At 44.9% G+C, this 20,197-nt stretch overlaps 1 protein-coding gene across 1 annotated transcript in view; it reads right to left on the bottom strand.

The window, feature by feature from the left end:
• DOK6 (docking protein 6) overlaps positions 1 to 20,197 on the bottom strand; it is a 357,850-nt gene that overhangs the window by 149,476 nt on the left and 188,177 nt on the right. The window contains exon 3 of the mRNA XM_038746957.1: positions 15,961 to 16,075. Coding sequence (XP_038602885.1) covers positions 15,961 to 16,075 — 115 coding nt within the window. The remainder of the gene's footprint in view (positions 1 to 15,960; positions 16,076 to 20,197) is intronic.

The raw sequence follows: 20,197 nt of genomic DNA, 5'->3' as shown, positions 1-20,197 counted from the left end.
AGGGAGCACTATCCCCCAGTCCGCAACTCAGGAAGGGAGCACCTCTAAGTGGAAAAGAGGAGGGACTGTGCTCCAATCCCAGCTTGACCACTGACTTACTGCATGACCTTGGGCATGTCACTCGACCTCTTAGATCTTAGTTTTCTCATCTGCAAAGAGGGATAACATAGATTGGGAACCCCAGATGGGATAAGAACTGTGTTTAGTCTGATAATCTTGTGTCTACCTCTTTTTTTTCATGCTATTTGTTAAGCACTTACTATGTGGTAGACACTGTTCTAAACGCTAGTGTAGATAAAAGATAATCAAGTTGAACCAAATCCAGGTCCCACATGAGGCAAACAGTTTTAATCCCCATTTAGAGATGAGGTAAATAATAATAATAATAACGATGGCATTTGTTACGCACTTACTATGTGCAAAGCACTGTTCTAACCACTGAGGTATCTAGGGTACAGAGAAGTAAAGTGGCTTGCCTCAGGCACCCAGAAAACATGTGGTAGAACCAGGATTAGAACCCGGGTTCTCTGACTCCCAGGCCTGTGGTCTTACAATAATAATAATAATTAATGTATTTAAGTGCTTACTATGTGCCAGGCACTGTACTAAGTGCTGGATCACTACACTATGCTACTTCTCATTTACCTTAAAATTTATCACAAAGCAAGCACTTTACAAACACTATAATTCTTAAGTTAACATTGGAGAAGTCATCTAGTCTATCCCTCTGCCTCAAGCCAGGCCAGTTACCCAAGCCCTCATAAATTTCTTTTTGACAGATTCCATTTCTTAGTAATCTATGACCAGGTCACTGGACATAAATGCCTGGGGATTTTTTTTACCAGCCAAAGTTTCAAGTGTCCTGCAATCAGAAAGGGTTTTCTTCCAAAGTATCCCAAGAAATGCAGAAGCTAAAGAGTGCTTCACCTCACAGTTGATGTGCTTTCACAGAATTACCATCTTATTGTGAAATCACTGGGGATTTCACAATAAGGCTTTTCTAGCTCACCCAAATCTCTTTCCCTGCCTGTTTTTCTGAGGGAGACCTCCCCACTCCCCAAGAAATCTTTACTGAAACTTGGACTCCAAACTCCCTAAATAGTGGATATTCCTTCCCCTGCAGGGAGCTCATTGCAATGCTGAGCACTGTTGCCTAATTGCAGGTGACTGTTAATGTCTGAAATTCAGCTTTGGTGTGAAAAGGCCTCTGTCGGCAAGGGGGGCATTGGGTGGAAAGGATCCTTTGTGGCTATAGTGAATACTGTACAGAACAGCTTTTGGTGATAGTATTAATTTTGGTACCTTAAAGTATATCTCAGAACATTCATGTTTCCCTTGCCTAATGGCATTCATTCAGTCGTATTTATTAAGCACTTACTGTATGCAGAACACTGTACTAAGCACTTGGAAAGTACAATACAGCAATAGAGAGAATCCCTGCCCACAATGGGCTCACAGTCTAAAGGGGGGGAGACAGGCAGCAATACAAGAAAACAGGTATCAATATAAATAAATAAAATTATAGATATATACATAAGTGCTGTGGGGTGAGGAGAGGCAGGAAGAGCAAAGGGAGTGAGTTAGAGAGATGCGGAAGGGAGTGGGAGCTGAGGGAAAATGGGGCTTAGTCTGGGAAGGCCTCTTGGAGGAGGTGCACCTTCAGTAGAGCTTTGAAGGGGGGGAAAGAGTGATTGTCTGGGGGATTTGATGAGGGAGGGTGTTCTGGGTCAGAGGTAGGATGTGGGCCAGGGGTTGGCAGTGAGACAGGCGAGCTCAAGGCACAGTGAGAAGGTTAGCACCAGAGGAGTGGAGTCTGTGGGCTGGGATGTAGGAGAGAAGGGAGGTGAGGTAGGAGGGGGCAAGGTGATGGAGAGCTTTAAAGCCAATAGTGAGGAGTTTCTGTTTGATATGTATGTGGATAGGCAACCACTGGAGACTTTTAAGGATAGGGGTGACACACCCTGGACATTTCTGTAGAAAGATAATCCAGTCAGCAGAGTGAAGTATGGACTGAAGTGGGGAGAGGAAGGAGGTTGGTTTGTCAGAAAGGAGGCTGACGAAGTAATCTAGGTGGGATAAAATGAATGATTGTACTAACATGGTAGTGGTTTGGATGGAGAGGAAAAGGTGGATCTTGGTGGTGTTGTGAAGGTGGGACAGGCAGGATTTGGTGACGGATTGGATATGTGGGTTGAATGAGAGAGCGGAGTCAAGGATGAAACCAAGCTTACGGCACTATAAGCTCCTTGACTATGTGAGACTTCCAAGTTAGAAATATGGAAATCCCCAGGTTTCACATTATAATAATTAAGGCTACTGGATTTTCTACTTTGGCTCAAAAGGACTCAGCGCACCTCACTTTTCAAGTGACAGGGACTTACTAACGAACTCAAAATTATTTTTGGAGGGCACTCCATTGACACTTACTCTAGCCTGGAGAAGACCAGGTGATTTTGAATTGGTTTATACATTTTGGAGAAAATAACAACGATTATGGTACTTAAGCACTTACTCTGTGCCACATACTGTACTAAGCACTGGGGTGGATACAAGCAAATCAGGTTGGACACTCTCCCTGTCCCATGTGGGGCTCACACTTTCAATCCCCATATTACAGATGAGGTAACAGGCACAGGAAAGTCAAGTGACTTAGTCTAGGTCACACAGCAAAGTGGCCAAGCCAGGAATAGAAACCATGACCTTCTGTCTTCCAGGCCCATTCTCTATCCACCAAACCATGCTGCTTTGAGAAAAGTGGCTGGGTACACTATTGATCAGAAGCGTAAGACATTCCAGAAGGCTTTTTCTACATTCTCTGGGATCAGGACTAGACCAAAAGTTGATGTAAAGTAGGAGAGGATAAGATGGACTTGTATCTATACTTTGGTTTTCTTGGCTTCTTCATGAACTCCGGGACTTTGTCGATTGACTGTCAAGCCAGTCTTTCTTATCTTGATTGGTGATGACTCCCTTATGACTCTTTCATCTGTCCATTTGGATACTGTTCCACAGCTATTTTCCTACCTTTGTTATGGTATTTATTAAGCACTTACTATGCACAAGTCATGGTGCTAAGTGCTGGGGTAAATACAAGATGATCAGACCAGAAGCAGAATGGGGCCCACAGGAGACTCATAGTCTATGATGCAGGGTGAACAAACATTTTACCCTAATTTCACAGATGAGGAGACTGAAGCACAGAGACGTTAAATGATCAAACAGCCATTCAGTGCTAGAGATGCGATAAGAACGTGGGTATTCTGGCTCCCATCCTTCTAGACTTTCCTGCCTTTCCAATTGGGAGTTTGGACTTAGCTTACTGCCACCACACTCTGACGGTCTCCTGAAGGATGTTGCTAGGCTCTGTTTGTCAGTGTGCTTCCTAGGTGACAGAATTCTGTCACAGCTTTTAGCTCTGCATTACCAATAATAATTTTTTATTAGTTGTATAGCTTTCCGGTTGCAGGTTGATACTTCATCTGAGATTTCTTAAGGCTTATCGTCATCCCAAGGTGCCTGACTGATTCGAAGCGGTTTACTAATCATTTGCTTGTCTTTCAGTGAAGTACTTTACAATCACTTGCTTGTTCTTCCTACTTAGACTGTGAGTCCCAGGTGGGTCTTAGCACTGTGCTTGGCAAAGAATAATCACTTAACATGTGCCATAATAATAAATAATTAAATGAGCACTCTGAGTTATCATCTGCACATCTTCTTGTGTTTTGTTCTTTAAGAACAGAATCCTCAGCATTCAGTAGGTCTTGTGACAGTCTTCAGGGATCTGGCCTAATCTCCACTTTTAGTAGTAGTAATAACAATACTAACAGTAGTAATAATAATAATAAAAATAATAATAATGGTACTTGTTCAGCACTTGCTATGTGCCAAGCACTGGGGTAGATACAAGGTAATCAGGTTGTCCCATTTGGGGCTCACAGTCTTAATCTCCATTTTGCATATGAGGTAACTGAGACACAGAGAAGTTGTGGCTTGCCCAAGGTCACATAGAAGACAAGTGGTGGAGCTGAATTAGAACCCACGTCCTGTGACTCCCAAGCCCATGGTTTTTCCACTAAGCCACGTTGTTTCTCTAATAATAATACTACTAATAGACTCCTACAGCGTGCAGATCAGAGTATTAAGTACTGGGAAAGAATATACAGGTGTTATTTTGACAAGGACTTTCGTCTCCTGTGGGGCTGAATCTGTGAATATAGATTGGGGAGAAGGCTAGTGACAGACACATGGGAAACAATGAAGGAATAAGACAGTAGAACAGCATAAGGGGCAAGAGACAGAAACAGTGATATGGTCATCATCTGTCTAGGCCACAAACCCGTTGTGGGCAGGGGACGTGTCTACCAACCCAGTTGTATTGCACTGTCCCTCAAAATGCTTATTATAGAGCTCTACACATTAAGCACTCAATAAATATAATTGATGATGGTGATTAGTGGTCAGAGGTCATGGGTTCTAATACCGGGTCTGCCACATGTCTGCTGTGTGACCTTGGGCAAATCACTTAACTTCTCTGAGCCTCAGTTACCTCATCTGTAAAATGGGGATTAAGACAGTGAGCCCCATGTGGGACAACCTGATCATCTTGTATCTCCCCCAGCACTTAGAACAGTGCTTTGCATATACTAAGTGCTTAACAAATGCCATCATTATTATTATTAGTGAGCAGTGAAAGAATAAAACATTAAAAACAGCATAAGGAATGAATTCACAATACATGAAATTAAAACAATTGAAGTCAATAGGGACCTGTGATTGGGGAGTAGAATTTCAGTCTCAACATGATATGGAATCCACAGTATACCTATAGTCACAGCAACCAATACCAACGGGATGCATTGCGCTGTGCTAAGCATTTGGGATTGTATGACTTGCTCTCCCATCTTTCAAGTCTCAGTAGAGTTCTAGTAAGCCATCTTACCATTTTGTCACCTTTATTGCTTTTCCTAGTTTGTTCTTGAGCCAGCAGAATTGTCTTTCAAGATGCCTTTATCTCTTTGGCTTTTTTTTCCCCATCATACACTAACCACCAGAGCCTTGAACTGATGGAATTTGCTTTCTCAAAGACATTCTTTTATTTAGCTTATATCTCTCCTTTCCCTTAGGATTTTGAATTTTGACTGTGCGCATTCCACAAAGGAATCTGTCCACTTTTAGTAACTTGGCTAATTGCTCCCTATCCAGAAGAATCAAATGAATGTGTGCATCTGCCTTAGTCTACCTCTTTGCTTTGTACTTTGGGAAATTGTCTCCGATTCAGTCCAGAAACCTGTGAAATAAGCTGTGGTCTCCTGAAATGTTTTTCACAGCAGATGAGAACATAAGAAATGTCACTGCTGGTTCAGACCAGTTTTCTCTGTCTGACAGTAGATATAAGATAATTGGAGGAAGCATGCAGTGGTCGCCCTCTTTGACATGCATCCCAACAGGACCAGCTCTGGCACATAGGGAATCTAGTCAGTTGCCAAGGGAGTTATTCTGCTCTTTCCAATTTATGCTTCTCTCCACATGTTCAACTGCTTTGCTTTGCCTAGGCTGCCACCGTGTTTTCAGTCCATCCTAGTTTTTTATGGTATTTATTAAGCACTTATTGTGTGCCAGACGCTCAGCTAAGTGCTGGGGTAGATACAAGCTAATCAGCTTGGACACAGCCCATGTTCCATATGGGAATCACAGATCCCCATTTTACGGATGAGGTTAACTGAGGCACCGAGGACAAAGTGACTTGCCCAAGCTCACTCAGCAGACAAATGGTGGAGTGGGATTAGAATCCAGGTCCTGTTGACTCTTAGGCCTGTGCTCTATCTGCTAGACTAGGCCTTGCTGCTTGACTCTATTTCATTCATTTATTCATTCATTCATTCAGTCGTATTTATTGAGCACTTACTGTGTGCAGAGCACTGTACTAAGCGCTTGGGAAGTACAAGTCTACAACATATAGAGACAGTCCCTACCCAACAACGGGCTCACAATCTAGTCTCTTAGGGTGTCACAGTGCCCTGCTCAGAGTAAATGCACAATTAATACCACTGATTGAGTGATTAACCACCTAACAGTCCTGCACTTTCCTGTCTTCATCCCTAATTCTCCCTCTAATACTCATTATAAATGAATCTTCTGGAATTCGTCCAACCCCTGCTGGAAACTGCTGTTGGTTTTGGCAGTACAATTCCCCCTTTAGAGTATAAATTCCAGGTGAGCAGGGAATGTGTCACTTGCTTGAGCTCAATAAATGCTACCACTATTGTAGGTAAGGAGACAGGGACCTGTCAATGACACAGAGAGGATCCACCCTGGTGCAGATCTTACAATTCTGATCCCTTGGGTTTTCCTGACCCTCAGAGGAACCTGGGGCTTCTCATGTAGCGCACAACAAACCTTAAGGGAATGTCCTCCCAGTCCTGTAGCACACAACGCTTGGAGCAGTCATACAATTGTAAATAGTTGTCGTATTTGTTAAGCACCCAGTTTGTGTCAAGCACTGATCCAAGTGCTGGGGTAGATTCACGTTAATCAGGTCAGACACCATCTCTCTCCCACATGGGACTCACAGTCCAAGTATTCCATCAATTCAGTCGATCAATCATATTTATTGAATTCTTACGGTATGCAGAGCACTGTACTAAGTGCTTGGGAGAATACAATAGAACAGAGTTGGTAGACACATTCCCTGCCCACAGTGAGCTTACAGTCTACACACACCTACAATACACCCAGCCTGCTAGAAAACCGCTTCATCTGAGTTCCCTAACTGCCCATTCTGGTTTGACTGTTCCCAATTACCGACTCCTTTAAGCAGCAGTTCTGAAGGCTGAAGATATGTTTTCCTACCTTGTTTTTAAATATATTTTACCTTGTTTTTGGATTCTTAAAGGCCAAAAGTGGAGATTTCATGCAAAACTGCAAACTGTAGAAGGAAGTGAATGCCATGGAAAACAGATGAAGTTGGCTTTCAAACATTATGGATTCCTAAGCATTCCTTTAAAAATATTTGCTGAATGCTTACTGTATGCAGAGCATGGTGCTAAGCACTTGGACATTCCCTGCCCACAACGAGCTTACAGTCTAGAGGGGGAGACAGATGTTAATGTGAATAAATGAAGAAGCAGTGTGGCTCAGTGGAAAGAACCCGGGCTTGGGAGTCAGAGGTCATGGGTTCTAATCCTGCTCTGCCACTTGTCTGCTGTGTGACCTTGGGCAAGTCACTTAACTTCTCTGCGCCTCAGTTACCTCATCTGTAAAATGGGGATTAACACTGTGAGCTCCACATGGGACAACCTGATCACTTTGTATCCCCCCAGTTCTTAGAACAATGCTTCACACATAGTAAGCATTTAACAAATGCTATTATTATTATTATTATTATTATTATTATTATTCTATGTAGGAAAGTACTCACCCACTCAGGGTTGCACCTGGAGAGTTTCCAGTACTCTACTAGTCTGGACTACTGGAGGGAGAGTCAAGCAGAGGGGTATCCATTCCATTCCTAGCTTGGGCAGTGGCTAGCAAGTGCAAGGCAATCTGCTACAAGTCAAGACTCCCCTGTGTCAGGCAGCAGTGGCATAGGAGAGAGTCGAGGGCGGAGACTCAGGTTTACTGAGTGGAAGGAGGCAATGGTAAGCCGCTTCCTTATTTTTTCCAAGAAAACTCTATGGATGCACTACCGGAACAATTGCAGATGGAGTTGGAGCGTTCTGGGAGAGATGTGTCCATGGTGTCGCTATGGGTCGGAGGCAACTCGACAGCATAAGACATAAATGCTGTGAGGTTGATGGAGGTTGAATAAAAAGGTGCAAATCCAAGTGAAAGGGCAGCACCAAAGGTATTGGGAGAAGAGGAAATGAAGGGCTTAGTTGGGGAAGGGCTCTTAGAAGAGATGTGCCTTCAGTAAGATTCTGATGCTGGGGAGACTAGGAGGCTGAAAAGGGGGAATTTTCAAAACTAACTTAAGTAACAGCATCCAAGCAGGGGTGGAGGAAAGCAGGCTGTCCCATCACTTGTACATGGTGATAATAATAATAATAATGATGGTATTTGTTAAGTGCTTACTAGGTGTGAAGCACTGTTCTAAGTGCTGGGGGGGGGGCGGTGATACAAGGTGATCAGATTGTCCCATGTGGGGCTCACAGTCTTAATCCCCATTTTACAGATAAGGGAACTGAGGCACATAGAAGTTAAGTGGCTTGCCCAAAGTCACATAGCTGACATGGCAGAGCAGGGATTCGTACCCATGACCTCTGATTCCCAAGACCGTGCTCTTTCCACTGAGCCATGCTGCTTCTCTGGTGATGTGAGGCAGGGCCTGGTTGTCCTCTGAAAGCTTGGTGACTGACCCACATAAATGCTTATTATTTTATCCCAAGAACCCATCTCCTCATTATTAGGTTTAGCTTCAACTTGGCCATGGTAAAAACCACTGTTACTAATTTCCTGCGGTAACAAATTCCTGTTTGTTTTAAGCCTGCCTTTAATCTTCAGTGGATGCTCCAGGGTTCTGTTGCCGTGGGATTTGATGAGCAACAATTTTGTGTTCCCCTGATCCAAACTCTCCGAGGTTCTGTCAATTACATCCACTCTCATGTTTCATCTTTCCAGGCAAGGGATCTAAATAGTCTCAGTTTATACTCATTAGGAGGTTTCCCCACACTTCATTCCCCTTTCCTGTACCTTCTTCTATTCTTTTATGTTTTTCCTAAAATGTGGAAACTAGGAGTCCCTTCAATATTTGAGGAGTGAGGCTCTCCTGGTTTTTGCATTGGCAGTTTTACCTTTTGTTTTGTTTCTTTTCTTCATCATGAAGATGAACATTTTGTTTTGCTTCTTCACAGCCACTGCATGTAATTTAATAGAGTAGGTGGTAATAATTCCAAGTTTTCTTTCCTGTGACATAACCAGTTATTTGGAGTTTGTATTATTTATTCCCATTGTCCACTATCTTGGACTAATAGAGAAGCAGTGTGGTCTAGCGGAAACAGCCTTGCCCTAGGAGTTAGAGGACCTGGGTTCTAATCCTGGCTCCACCACTTGTCTGTTGTGGACCTTGGGCAACTTACTTAATTTCTCTGTGCCTCAGTTACCTCATCTATAAAATGGGGATTAAGACTGTGAGCCCCAAGTGGGACAACCTGATTATCTTGTATCTACCCCATTGCTTAGAACAGGGCTTTACACATAGTAAGAGCTTAACAAATACAATCATTATTATTATTATATGGCAGATAATCAGTTTGAACCCAGTTTCTGACCACACAAGGAACACAGTCAAGCAGAGAGGGAGAACAGGTATCTTGGTGAAGAAAATGAGACTTATAGCAGTTAAGTGACATGTGCAGGATTCACACAGCGGGCCAGTGGCAGTCTTCTAGACTGTGAGCCCGTTGTTGGGGAGGGACCGTCTCTATAAGTTGCCAACTTGTACTTCCCAAGTGCTTAGTACAGTGCTCTGCACACAGTTAGCACTCAATAAATATGATTGAATGAATGAAAGAGGCAGAACTAGGACTAGACCCTGGCTTCCCTGACTCCTAGTTTTATGTTCTTTCCACTAAGGCAACACCTTGCTGCATTAAAACATGTGCCTCAAGCAAGACATGTCTCAGTTTTCAAGTCCCCCACAGGGTAACCTGAACTTCTCAAAGTCTTTGCTTTTGGAGAGCTATTCCTCTCCTGATTGCTAGTTTGCTACCTATCTAGCTGGTCTTTCTTTCTGGAGAGAATGTACTTTCAAGGAATAACAGATAGGCTAAGAAGTAGAAAGTAATATCAAGGTGATCATCATAATTTGGGGAATGTGAAAGACAGGTGAAAAATGGGACACCAAGTTCTATACTAAGTTGAAGATCTGCAAGGCTGTTGGGTTGTCCATCTCACAATAAAATGATGGTGACCTGAACTTATTAGAGAAGATACATCCTGTTATAGTTATATCAGTATCCCATTTGGTGCAGTGCACTGTACTAAGAGCTAGGTGAAACAGCATGGCATAGTGGATAGAGCACAGGCCTGGGAATCAGAGGTCATGGGTTCTAATCCCAGCTCCATCAGTTGGCTGCTTTTTAACCTGGGCAAGTCACTTCACTTCTCTGTGTCTCATCTGTAAAATGGGGACTGGGACTGTGTCCAACTCTATTTGCTTGTATCCATCCCAGTGCTTAGTTCAGTGCCTGGCACATAGTAAGCACTAAATAAATATCATCATTATTATTATCATTATTAAATCAAGAAATGACATGTCCCCTGTCCTCAGGTAGCAGTAGTTTCTTTAGTGCCACCTAGAAGTTACACTCAACCTCAAATTGCAGGACAGGATTAAAAATAATAATAATAACTCTGGCATTTATTAGGCACTTACTATGTGCAAAGCACTGTTCTAAGTGCTGGGGAGGTTACAAGGTGATCAGGTTGTCCCACGGGGGGCTCACAGTCTTAATCCCCATTTTACAGATGACATAACTGAGGCACAACTAAGTCAAGCGACTTGCCCAAGCTTACACAGCTGAAAAGCGGCAGAGTCGGATTTGAACCCATGACCTCTAGGTTCTAGAATACAGCTAAGTAGTTCCAAGGCACACAAGCAAGACAGCTCCTTACCAAGAGATCTGTGTTGTAGGAGGACTCCATTTCCTCAGGCTCCAAGGTATGTGCCCCAGCTTTAAATTAATCAATCATTCCATCCTATTTATTAAGCACTTATTGTGTGGAGAGCACTGTACTAAGTGCTTGGGAGAGTATAATATAAACACAGAATGAATGAATTCCCTGCCCACAAGGAGTTTACAGACTAGAGGGGGAGACAGACATTAATATAGAAAAATAAATTATGGACATTTACATAGGTTTTGAGGGACTGAGGGAGGGGTGAATAAAGGAAGCAAACCAGGGCCACACAGAAGGGAGGGGAAAAGAGGAAATGAGAGTTTAGTCAGGGAGGAGATGTGCCTTGGTTTATAAAGCCAGTAGGGAGAAATAAGGATAAGAGATGATTTCTGAAGAATAAAGTTAGAAAAGTCTTCTGTTTCAGGGTCTACAGTATCCTTCAGAGTGGTATCTCTTGGCAATTCACAGCATAGATCCATGCTTAAATGGTAAAAGACATTGAAACTGTTAGAGTACACTATTAGCTTCACAGACTACTAAATGAAAATATCTAAGGGAGATTTCCAGATACTTAAACACAATTTCAGATTATTCTTTTCCCCAAAACTGAGAGCAGTATGTTTTTCTCTGAAATGCGTCTTTAATACCACCCAGACAGGTTGGGAGGTAGGGGCCATTTCATAAAGAGCAAAGAGAGTTACTAAGGGAGAACTTGTATCCTTTGTGGAGTGATTTTTTATAAAGGGCAAAGGATTTTCTATGTAGGGGAAATGGCATACCAAACTACAATTTAACTTCAGTGCCTAGTAAAAATGACACTGCTTTATAGATGCTAACCTCACAGCCATTTAATGCAGCAAAAATCTTTCTGCTGATTGAAAGGAAAGAAGACCCATGACATTTGCACAGTTGGTAATGGATTTGGCGATCCATATCCAGTTTGTTACATGTAACAAACGTCTTTGCAAACCTTCCTAGCATAGTTACTCAAATCGTTCAATATTCTCAGATGGCTCAGGCTGTCTCACTGCAGGTTTGTAGACTCTGCCTATTAGCAGAGTGCAAATTTTTTGCCTTCTTAGGAATGAGAAAAATTCTGACGATCCCTGGATTCTGGGAACTTCAGTGACCGTCAGCTGTACGAGCAGATCTTTCACTTCAAGTTTATCCTTTCCTGCCTTAACTCTGCCCACTCCTCTGCCAGACAAAACTATTTCTCCTCCCTTATTGACACCCATGTCCATCATTCCCGTCAGCTCTTCCGTACATTTAACTCCCTACTCAGGCCCCCGGTTCCTCCCCCTCCTCCTTCCCTCACACCTAACGATCTGGCCTACTACTTCATTAATAAAATTAAATCCATCAGGTCTGAGCTCCCCAAAGTCACTCCCCCGCTTTCTCCAACCCCCTGGCTCTCAATGCTCTCTGCTACTCTCTCATCCTTCCCAGCAGTATCCTTAGAGGAGATCTCCTCCCTCCTCTCAAGTGCTACTCTGGCCACCTGTGCTTCTGACCCCATTCCCTCTCATTTTATGAAATCTCTCGCTCCATCCCTTCTCTCCTCCTTAACTTTCATTCATTCATTCAATCATATTTATTGAGCTCTACGGTGTGCAGAGCACTGTACTAAGCGCTTGGGAAGTACAAGTTGGCAACATATAGAGACGGTCCCTACCCAACAGTGGGCTCACAGTCTAGAATGAGGAGACAGAGAACAAAACAAAACATAGTAACAAAATAAGTAGAATATGTACAAGTAAAATAAATAGAGTAATAAATACATACAAACATATATACATATATACAGGTGCTGTGGCGAAGGGAAGGAGGTAAGGTGGGGGGATGGAGAGTGGGGATGGGGGAGAGGAAGGAGGGGGCTCAGTCTGGGAAGGCCTCCTGGAGGAGGTGAGCTCTCAGTAGGGCCTTGAAGGGAGGAAGAGAGCTAGCTTGGCAGATGTTGGGAGGGAGGGCATTCCAGGCCAGGGGGATGATGTGGGCTGGGGGTCGACAACGGGACAGAAGAGAACGAGGCACGGTGAGGAGATTAGCGGCAGAGGAGCGGAGGCTGCAGGCTGGGCTGTAGAAGGAGAGAAGGGAGGTGAGGTGGGGGGGCGAGGTGATGAACAGCCTTGAAGCCCAGGGTGAGGAGTTTCTGCCTGATGCATGGGTTGATTGGTAGCCACTGGAGATTTTTGAGGAGGGGAGTAACAAGCCCAGAGCGTTTCTGGACAAAGACAATCTGGGCAGCGGCGTGAAGTATGGATTGTAGTGGGGAGAGACAGGAGGATGGGAGATCAGAGAGAAGGCTGATACAGTAATCCAGACGTGATCAAATTCCATCTTCAACCACTCACTCTCCACTGGTTCCTTCCCCTCTGCCTACAAACATACCCATGTCTCTCCCATCCTAAAAAAACCCTCTCTTGACCCCACCTCACCTTCTAGTTATCTCTCTATCTCCCTCCTACCATTCCTTTCCAAACTCCTTGAACAAGTTGTCTTCATGCTCTGCCTCGAATTCCTCAATTCCAACTCTCTCCTCGACCCCCTCCAATCTGGCTTCTGTCCCCTACATTCCACAGAAACTGCCCTCTCAAAGGTCACCAATGACCTCCTGCATGCCAAATCCAATGGCTCCTACTCTATCTTAAGCCTCCTCGACCTCTCAGCAGCCTTCAATACTGTGGACCACCCCCTTCTCCTTAACATGCTATCCAACCTTGGCTTTCACAGACTCTGTCCTCTCCTGGTTCTCCTCTTATCTCTCCGGCCGTTCATTCTCAGTCTCTTTTGCGGGCTTCCCCTCCTCCTCCCATCCCATTACTGTAGGGGTTCCTCAAGGGTCAGTTCTTGGTCCCCTTCTGTTCTCTATCTATACTCACTCCCTTGGTGAACTCATTCACCCCCACGGCTTCAACTATCGTCTCTACGCTGATGACACCCAAATCTACATCTCTGCCCCTGCTCTCTCTCCCTCCCTACAGGCTCCCATCTCCTCCTGCCTTCAGGACATCTCCATCTGGATGTCTGCCCACCATCTAAAACTCAACATGTCTAAGACTAAACCCCTTATCTTCCCTCCCAAACCCTGCCCTCTCCCTGACTTTCCCATCACTGTTGATGGCACTACCATCTTTCCCGTCTCACAAGCCTGCAACCTTGGTGTCATCCTCGACTCTGCTCTCTTGTTCACCTCTCACATCCAATCCGTCACCAAAACCTGCCGGTCTCACCTCCGCAACATTGCCAAGATCCGCCCTTTCCTCTCCATCCAAACCGCTACCCTGCTCGTTCAATCTCTCATCCTATCCTGACTGGATTACTGCATCAGCCTCCTCTCCGATCTCCCATCCTCCTGTCTCTTCCCACTTCAATCCATACTTCATGCTGCTGTCCGGATCATCTTTGTGCAGAAATGCTCTGGACATGATACTCCCCTCCTCAAAAATTTCCAGTGGCTACCAATCAGTCTATGCATCAGGCAAAAACTCCTCACTCCTCAAGCCTCTCCATCACCTCGCCCCCGCCTATCTCACCTCCCTTCTCTCCTTCTACAGCCCAGCCTGCACCCTCTGCTCCTCTGCCACTAATCTTCTCACCACGCCTCGTTCTCGCCTGTCCCACTGTCGACCCCCAGCCTACGTCATCCCCCTGGCCTGGAATGCCCTCCCTCCGCACATCCGCCAAGCTAGCTGTCTTCCTCCCTTCAAAGTCCTACTGAGAGCTCACCTCCTTCAGGAGGCCTTCCCAGACTGAGCCCCCTCCTTCCTCTCCCTCTCCTCTCCCTCCCCATCCCCCGCTGCCTTACCTCCTTCCCCTCCCCAAAGTACCTGTATATACGTATATATGTTTGTAAGTATTTATTACTCTATTTATTTTATTTGTACATATTTATTCTATTTATTTTATTTTGTTAATATGTTTTGTTGTCTGTCTCCCCCTTCTAGACTGTGAGCCTGCTGTTGGGTAGGGACTGTCTCTATATGTTGCCAACTTGTACTTCCCAAGTGCTTAGTACAGTGCTCTGCACACAGTAAGTGCTCAATAAATACGATTGAATGAATGAATGAATGAACTTTGGTCAAATGCCTATTTCAATCCAGCTGTATTTAAGCTGTTTCAGCTCCACCCATGCCACCCATTCCTGCCAACCTGGCCTGTCTTTCTAGAATTTGCTTTCTGCCTCTTACAAAATGAACAAATCTCTGGATTGAAAAGGACCTTCAGGATCATCTATGGAGCCAACTTGGATTCTCTATGACAGAGCTTTCAAAGAGGCATCCAGGTGTGCATAAACAATGGCTCTATTGCTTCTGCAGTTTGGTGAACTGGAGGCCAAAATCCACCCTAAAAAGTGTATCTATTTGTTGAACCAAGAGCCACTGTGGGCTACAAATTGCCCAAAGTTCAGTTTCCATATGTTTGGAGATTTTGCAGTATGATGTAGTGGATAGAGCATGGGCTAGGAGTCAGAAGGTCATGGGTTCTAATTCAACTCCATCACTTGTCTGCTGTGTGACCTTGGGCAAGTCCCCTCATTCCTCTTTGCCTCTGTTACTTCATTTGTAAAATGGGGATTGAGACTGTGAACCCCAACTGGGACAGGGACTGTGTCCAACTCAATTTGCTTGCATCCACCCCAGCACTTAGAACAGTTCCTGGCACACAGTAGGAGTCTAACAAATACCACCATTGTTATTGCAGTGACAGCAATGGTATTGCCTTAGCACAAGTCTGTGGCGATGGTGGGTGAGATCTGGGCTGCCCCCACAGAAACTTTTCCGGTATTCCCCAGTCCTCACGTCCTTAATTTTGAATGCTAGGATGAAACCCTCAAGGACCCTGGGAGCACTCTCCAGATCCTGGCAGATCATAAACAAAGACTCTAATCACTGAGAAATCAACACTTCCAGAGTTTTCTTACATATGCCCGTAAAGAAGTGGGGTGGCCTAGTGAATAGATCAAGGACTTGGGAGTCGAAGGGCCTGGGTTCTAATCCAGGCTCCACCACTTATCTGCTGTGTGACCTTGGGCAAGTCGCTTAACTTCTCTATGCCTCAGTTACTTCATCTGTAAAACTGGCATTAAGACTGTGAGTCCTTTGTGGGGCAGGGACAGTGTTCAACCCAGTTTGCTTGTAACCATCCTAGTGCGCAGTGCAGTGCTTGACCTACAGTAAGCACTTAACAGATACCACAATTATTATTATTATATGCCTTTAGTTAAGCCCATTCCCATGGCGATATGGCATCCTATTCTGGGTGGGATCTTAATCGATCTGGGCCACTGTTTCAAAAGCAGCTCCATCATTGCAAGCTGGAAATATGCTTGTAATTGCTTACCTGACTCACAGGCAAATGTCTTTGACGTCTCATCATGAAAGATAATTGCTACTGCATGCTTCTTTGTCTCCCGAGGCAGTCTGGTGATGTTTTTAATGTTGTGCAGTTCGGTTACCTGGAAAGGGAGAAAGGCACGTTTTAATGAATGTGATGCTTACTCGAGCACATTCACTAGATCCGCCCAAACCTCTAATGAGTAGGCGTGGCAGGGACTAGCTGCCAGCTCTCTCAAGAATGGCAGAATTGGGTCTCCTTACGGCTTCTTTGAAACTGTAAGTGAGCCTAGGGTGTTACAACTGGAGTTTGGGATTCATACCAAGACCCTGAAATGCTGCATAAACAAAAATAGGAAGGTGATTCTCCTTGAACTCTGGTTTTTCCTAGAAAAGGACACTCTTCCTTCCTTGAGAGGGATGATCAGTGATTTTCAGTGCTGTCAAACCTCACTCTTTTCTCTCCCTGTTTACCCTGTTCTGAAAACAACAGGCTTTGGGTCCACACACTTTGCTCCTCTAATGCTAACCTCCTTACTTTACCTTGGTCTTGCCTATCTTGCTCCCGACCTCTCGCCCATGTCCTGCCTCTGGCATAGAATGCCCTCTCTCCTCATATCCAACAGATAATTTATTCTCCCCTGCTTCAAAGCCTTATTGAAGGCACATCTCCTCCAAGAGACCCTCCCTGACTAAGCCCTCATTTCCTTTTCTTCAGCTCTCTTCTGCATCACCCTGACTTGCTCAATTTATTCTTGCCCCCTTGCCCCAACCCCACAAGCATTTATGTAAGTATCAATAATTGATTTATTTGTACTGATATCTATCTCCTGCTGTAGGCTGTAAGCTTGTTGTGGGCAGGGAATGTATCTGTCATTGTTATATTGTACAGTCCCAAGTGCTTAGTACAGCATTCTGTACACAATGAGTGCTCAATTAATACAATTGACTGAAACTCTGTGTGTGTGTGTGTGTGTGTGTGTGTGTGTGCATGCACATGCAACTCTTCCTCTCCCTCCCTCTCCAATTATCCACTTAAGTCCCTTCCCAGTGAGAGAGGCCAATCATTCCTGGACTAGTGGCACTGATACAGCATTCCCTACATGCCTCAGGAGGGAGACTGACAATCAATTAATCATTTATTGAGCACGTACTCTGTGGAGAGCTGCGTGCTAAATGTTTGGGTGAGTACAATATAACAGAGTTGGTAGACACATTCCCTGCCCGTGACAAGTTTACAGTCTAGAGCAGGAGACAGTAATATAAATAAATAAATTATGGATATTTACATAAGTACTTGTGGTGTTGGGGCAAGGTGGGACGGTGAATGAAGGGAGCAAATCAGGGCGACGCAGAACTCCTTTCCTTCCCCACCAAACTCTGTCCTTCCCCTGATTTTCCCATCTTGTAGACATCATCCTTCCTGTCTCACAAGCCAACAACCTTGGTGTTATCTTTGTCTCTTCTCTCTCATTCAAACCATATATTCTATCTATCACTAAATCCTGTTAGTTCAACCTTCACATTGCTAAAATCCTTCCTTTCCTATTCATCCCAACTGCTACTACTTGAATCCAAGCACTTATCCTCTCCCGTCTTGATTACTGTATCGGCCTCCTTGCTGACCTCACCTCCTTGCTGACCTCCCTGCCTCCTGTCTCTCCCCACTCCAGTCCATACTTCACTCTGATGCCCAGATCATTTTTCTACAAAAATGTTCGTTCCATATTTCTCCACTTCTCCAGAACCTTTAGTGGTTGCCCATCTACATTCATACCAAACAGAAATTCCTTACCATGAGTTTTAAGTCACTCACTCACCTTGGCCCTCCTACCTCACCTTGTTGCTCTCCTATTACAACCCAGCCCACACATTTAGCTCCTCTAATGCCAATTTACTCACTATACCGTGATCTCATCTATCTCACCACCGACCTCTCGTCCACATTCTGCCTCTGGCCTGGAACGCCCTCCCTCCTCTTACTTGTCAGACAATCACTCTCTCCAACTTCAAAGCCTTATTGAAGGCACATCCCCTCTAAGAGGTCTTCCCTTTCATTCATTCATTCCATCATATTTATTGAGTGCTTACTGTGTGCAGAGCACTGTACTAAGCACTTGGGAAGTACAAATCAGCAACATAGAGATGGTCCCTACCCAACAATGGGCTCGCAGTCAAGAAGAGGGGAGACAGACAAAAGAACAAAAGTAGATAGGTGTCAATACCATCAGAATAAATAGAATTATAGCTATATACACGTCATTAATAAAATAAATATAGTAAATATGTACAAATAAAATAGAGTAATAAATATGTACAAATATATACAAGTGCTGTGAGGAGGGGAAGGGGTAGGGCAGAGGGAGGGAGGGGGCGATAGGGAGGGGAGAAGGAGGAGGATAGGAAAAAGGGGGGCTCAGGGATGGCCTCCTGGAGGAGGTGAGCTCTCAGTAGGGCTTTGAAGGGAGGAAGAGAGCTAGTTTGGCAGATGTGTGGAGGGAGGGCATTCCGGGCCAGAGGAAGGATGTGGGCCAGAGGTCCATGGCGGGACAGGCGAGAATGAGGCCCAGTGAGGAGGTTAGTAGCAGAGGAGCAGAGTGTACTGGCTGGGCTGTAGAAGGAGGGAAGGGAGGTGAAGTTGGAGGGGGTGAGGTGATGAAGAGACTTGAATCCGAGAGTGAGGAGTTTTTGCTTGATTCGAAGGTTGACAGGCAACCACTGGAGATTTTTGAGGAGGGGAGTGACCTGTCCAGAATGTTTCTGTACAAAGATAATCCGGGCAGCAGAGTGAAATATAGACTGAAGAGGGGAGAGACAGGGAGATGGGAGATTAGAAAGGAGGCTGATGCAGTAATCCAGTCAGGATAGGATGAGATTAAATAAGCCCTCATTTCTTTTTCTCCAACTCCCTTCTGCATCACCCAGATATGCTCCCTTTATTCACCACCTAAGCAAACACTGTTTAGGTGGGAGCGGACCAGAGAACAGGGACCTACTTGGGGGTTGTAGTTGCCCCACCACACACAGGACATCTGGTTTTGACCTCTAGTGACCCTGACTCAGAATGGAGCCAGTGATGGAGCCAAGGTCCGGGGTACTGAGTGGTACCAGTCCATGGCCCAGACTCAGGTCATTGATGATCAATTAATTCATTCAATCATATTTATTGAAGGCTTACTGTGTGCAAAGCAACGTCTTGTCTTAAGCTGTCAAGATGTTTATGACCCATAGCATTTCCACAGACGTGTCTCTTCCAGAACAACCCGCTTTTCATCTGCAATTGTTCTAGTAGTGTATCCACAGAGTTTTCTTGGTAAAAATCCAGAAGTGGTTTCCCATTGTCTCCTTCCGCACAGTAAACTTGAGTCTTTGCCCTTGAGTCTCTCCCATGCTACTGCTGCCCAGCATGGGTGAGTTTGATCTGTAGCAGATTGCCTTCCACTTGCTGCCCACTGCCTAAGTTATCAATGGAATGGGTATGCCTCTGTTTGACTCTCCTTCCCATTGCCGAAGCTGGTAGAGTATTGGAAACCCTCCAGGTGTTACCCTGAGAGGGACAAAGCACTGTACTAAGCACTAATGATGTTTAATGAGTTGTTACTCTGAACAGAGTACTGTGCTAAATGTAAAGAGAGGAAGTGGGACAGAGCATGGCAGTAAAGGGCAGGCACAGGGTAGATAGTTAAGGGCAGGGGGAGGGCAGGTTGGAGGCAGGGCAGAGGAGTCAATGCAGTAACACTCCTTTCCTCTTTTCCCACTTCCTTCTGCTTCTCCCTGACTTGCTCCCTTTACTGATCCCCTCTCCCAGCCCACAGTACTTATGTACATATCTGTTATTTATTTATTTATTTATTCATTTATTTATATTAATGTACAGAAATGCTCTGGGCATGTTACTCCCCTCCTCAAAAATCTCCAGTGGCTGCTTGTCAACCTTCGAATCAAGCAAAAACTCCTCACTCTCGGCTTCAAGGCTGTCCATCACCTCGCCCCCTCCTACCTCACCTCCCTTCTCTCCTTCTACAGCCCAGCCCTTACCTCCTCATTGTGTCTCGTTCCTGCCTGTCCTGCTGTCGACCCCCAGCCCACGTCCTTCCCCTGGCCTGGAATACCCTCCCTCCACACAACCACCAAACTAGCTCTCTTCCTCCCTTCAAAGCCCTACTGAGAGCTCACCTCCTCCAGGAGGCTTTCCCAGACTGAGCCCCCTTTTTCCTCTCCTCCTCCCCATCCCCTGGCCCTAC

The sequence above is a fragment of the Tachyglossus aculeatus genome, chromosome 5 (genome assembly GCF_015852505.1).
Source record: "Tachyglossus aculeatus isolate mTacAcu1 chromosome 5, mTacAcu1.pri, whole genome shotgun sequence".
Lineage (NCBI taxonomy): Eukaryota > Metazoa > Chordata > Mammalia > Monotremata > Tachyglossidae > Tachyglossus > Tachyglossus aculeatus.
The sequence above is the reverse complement of the archived record's forward strand: the minus strand, read 5'-3'. Positions and strand labels throughout refer to the sequence as shown.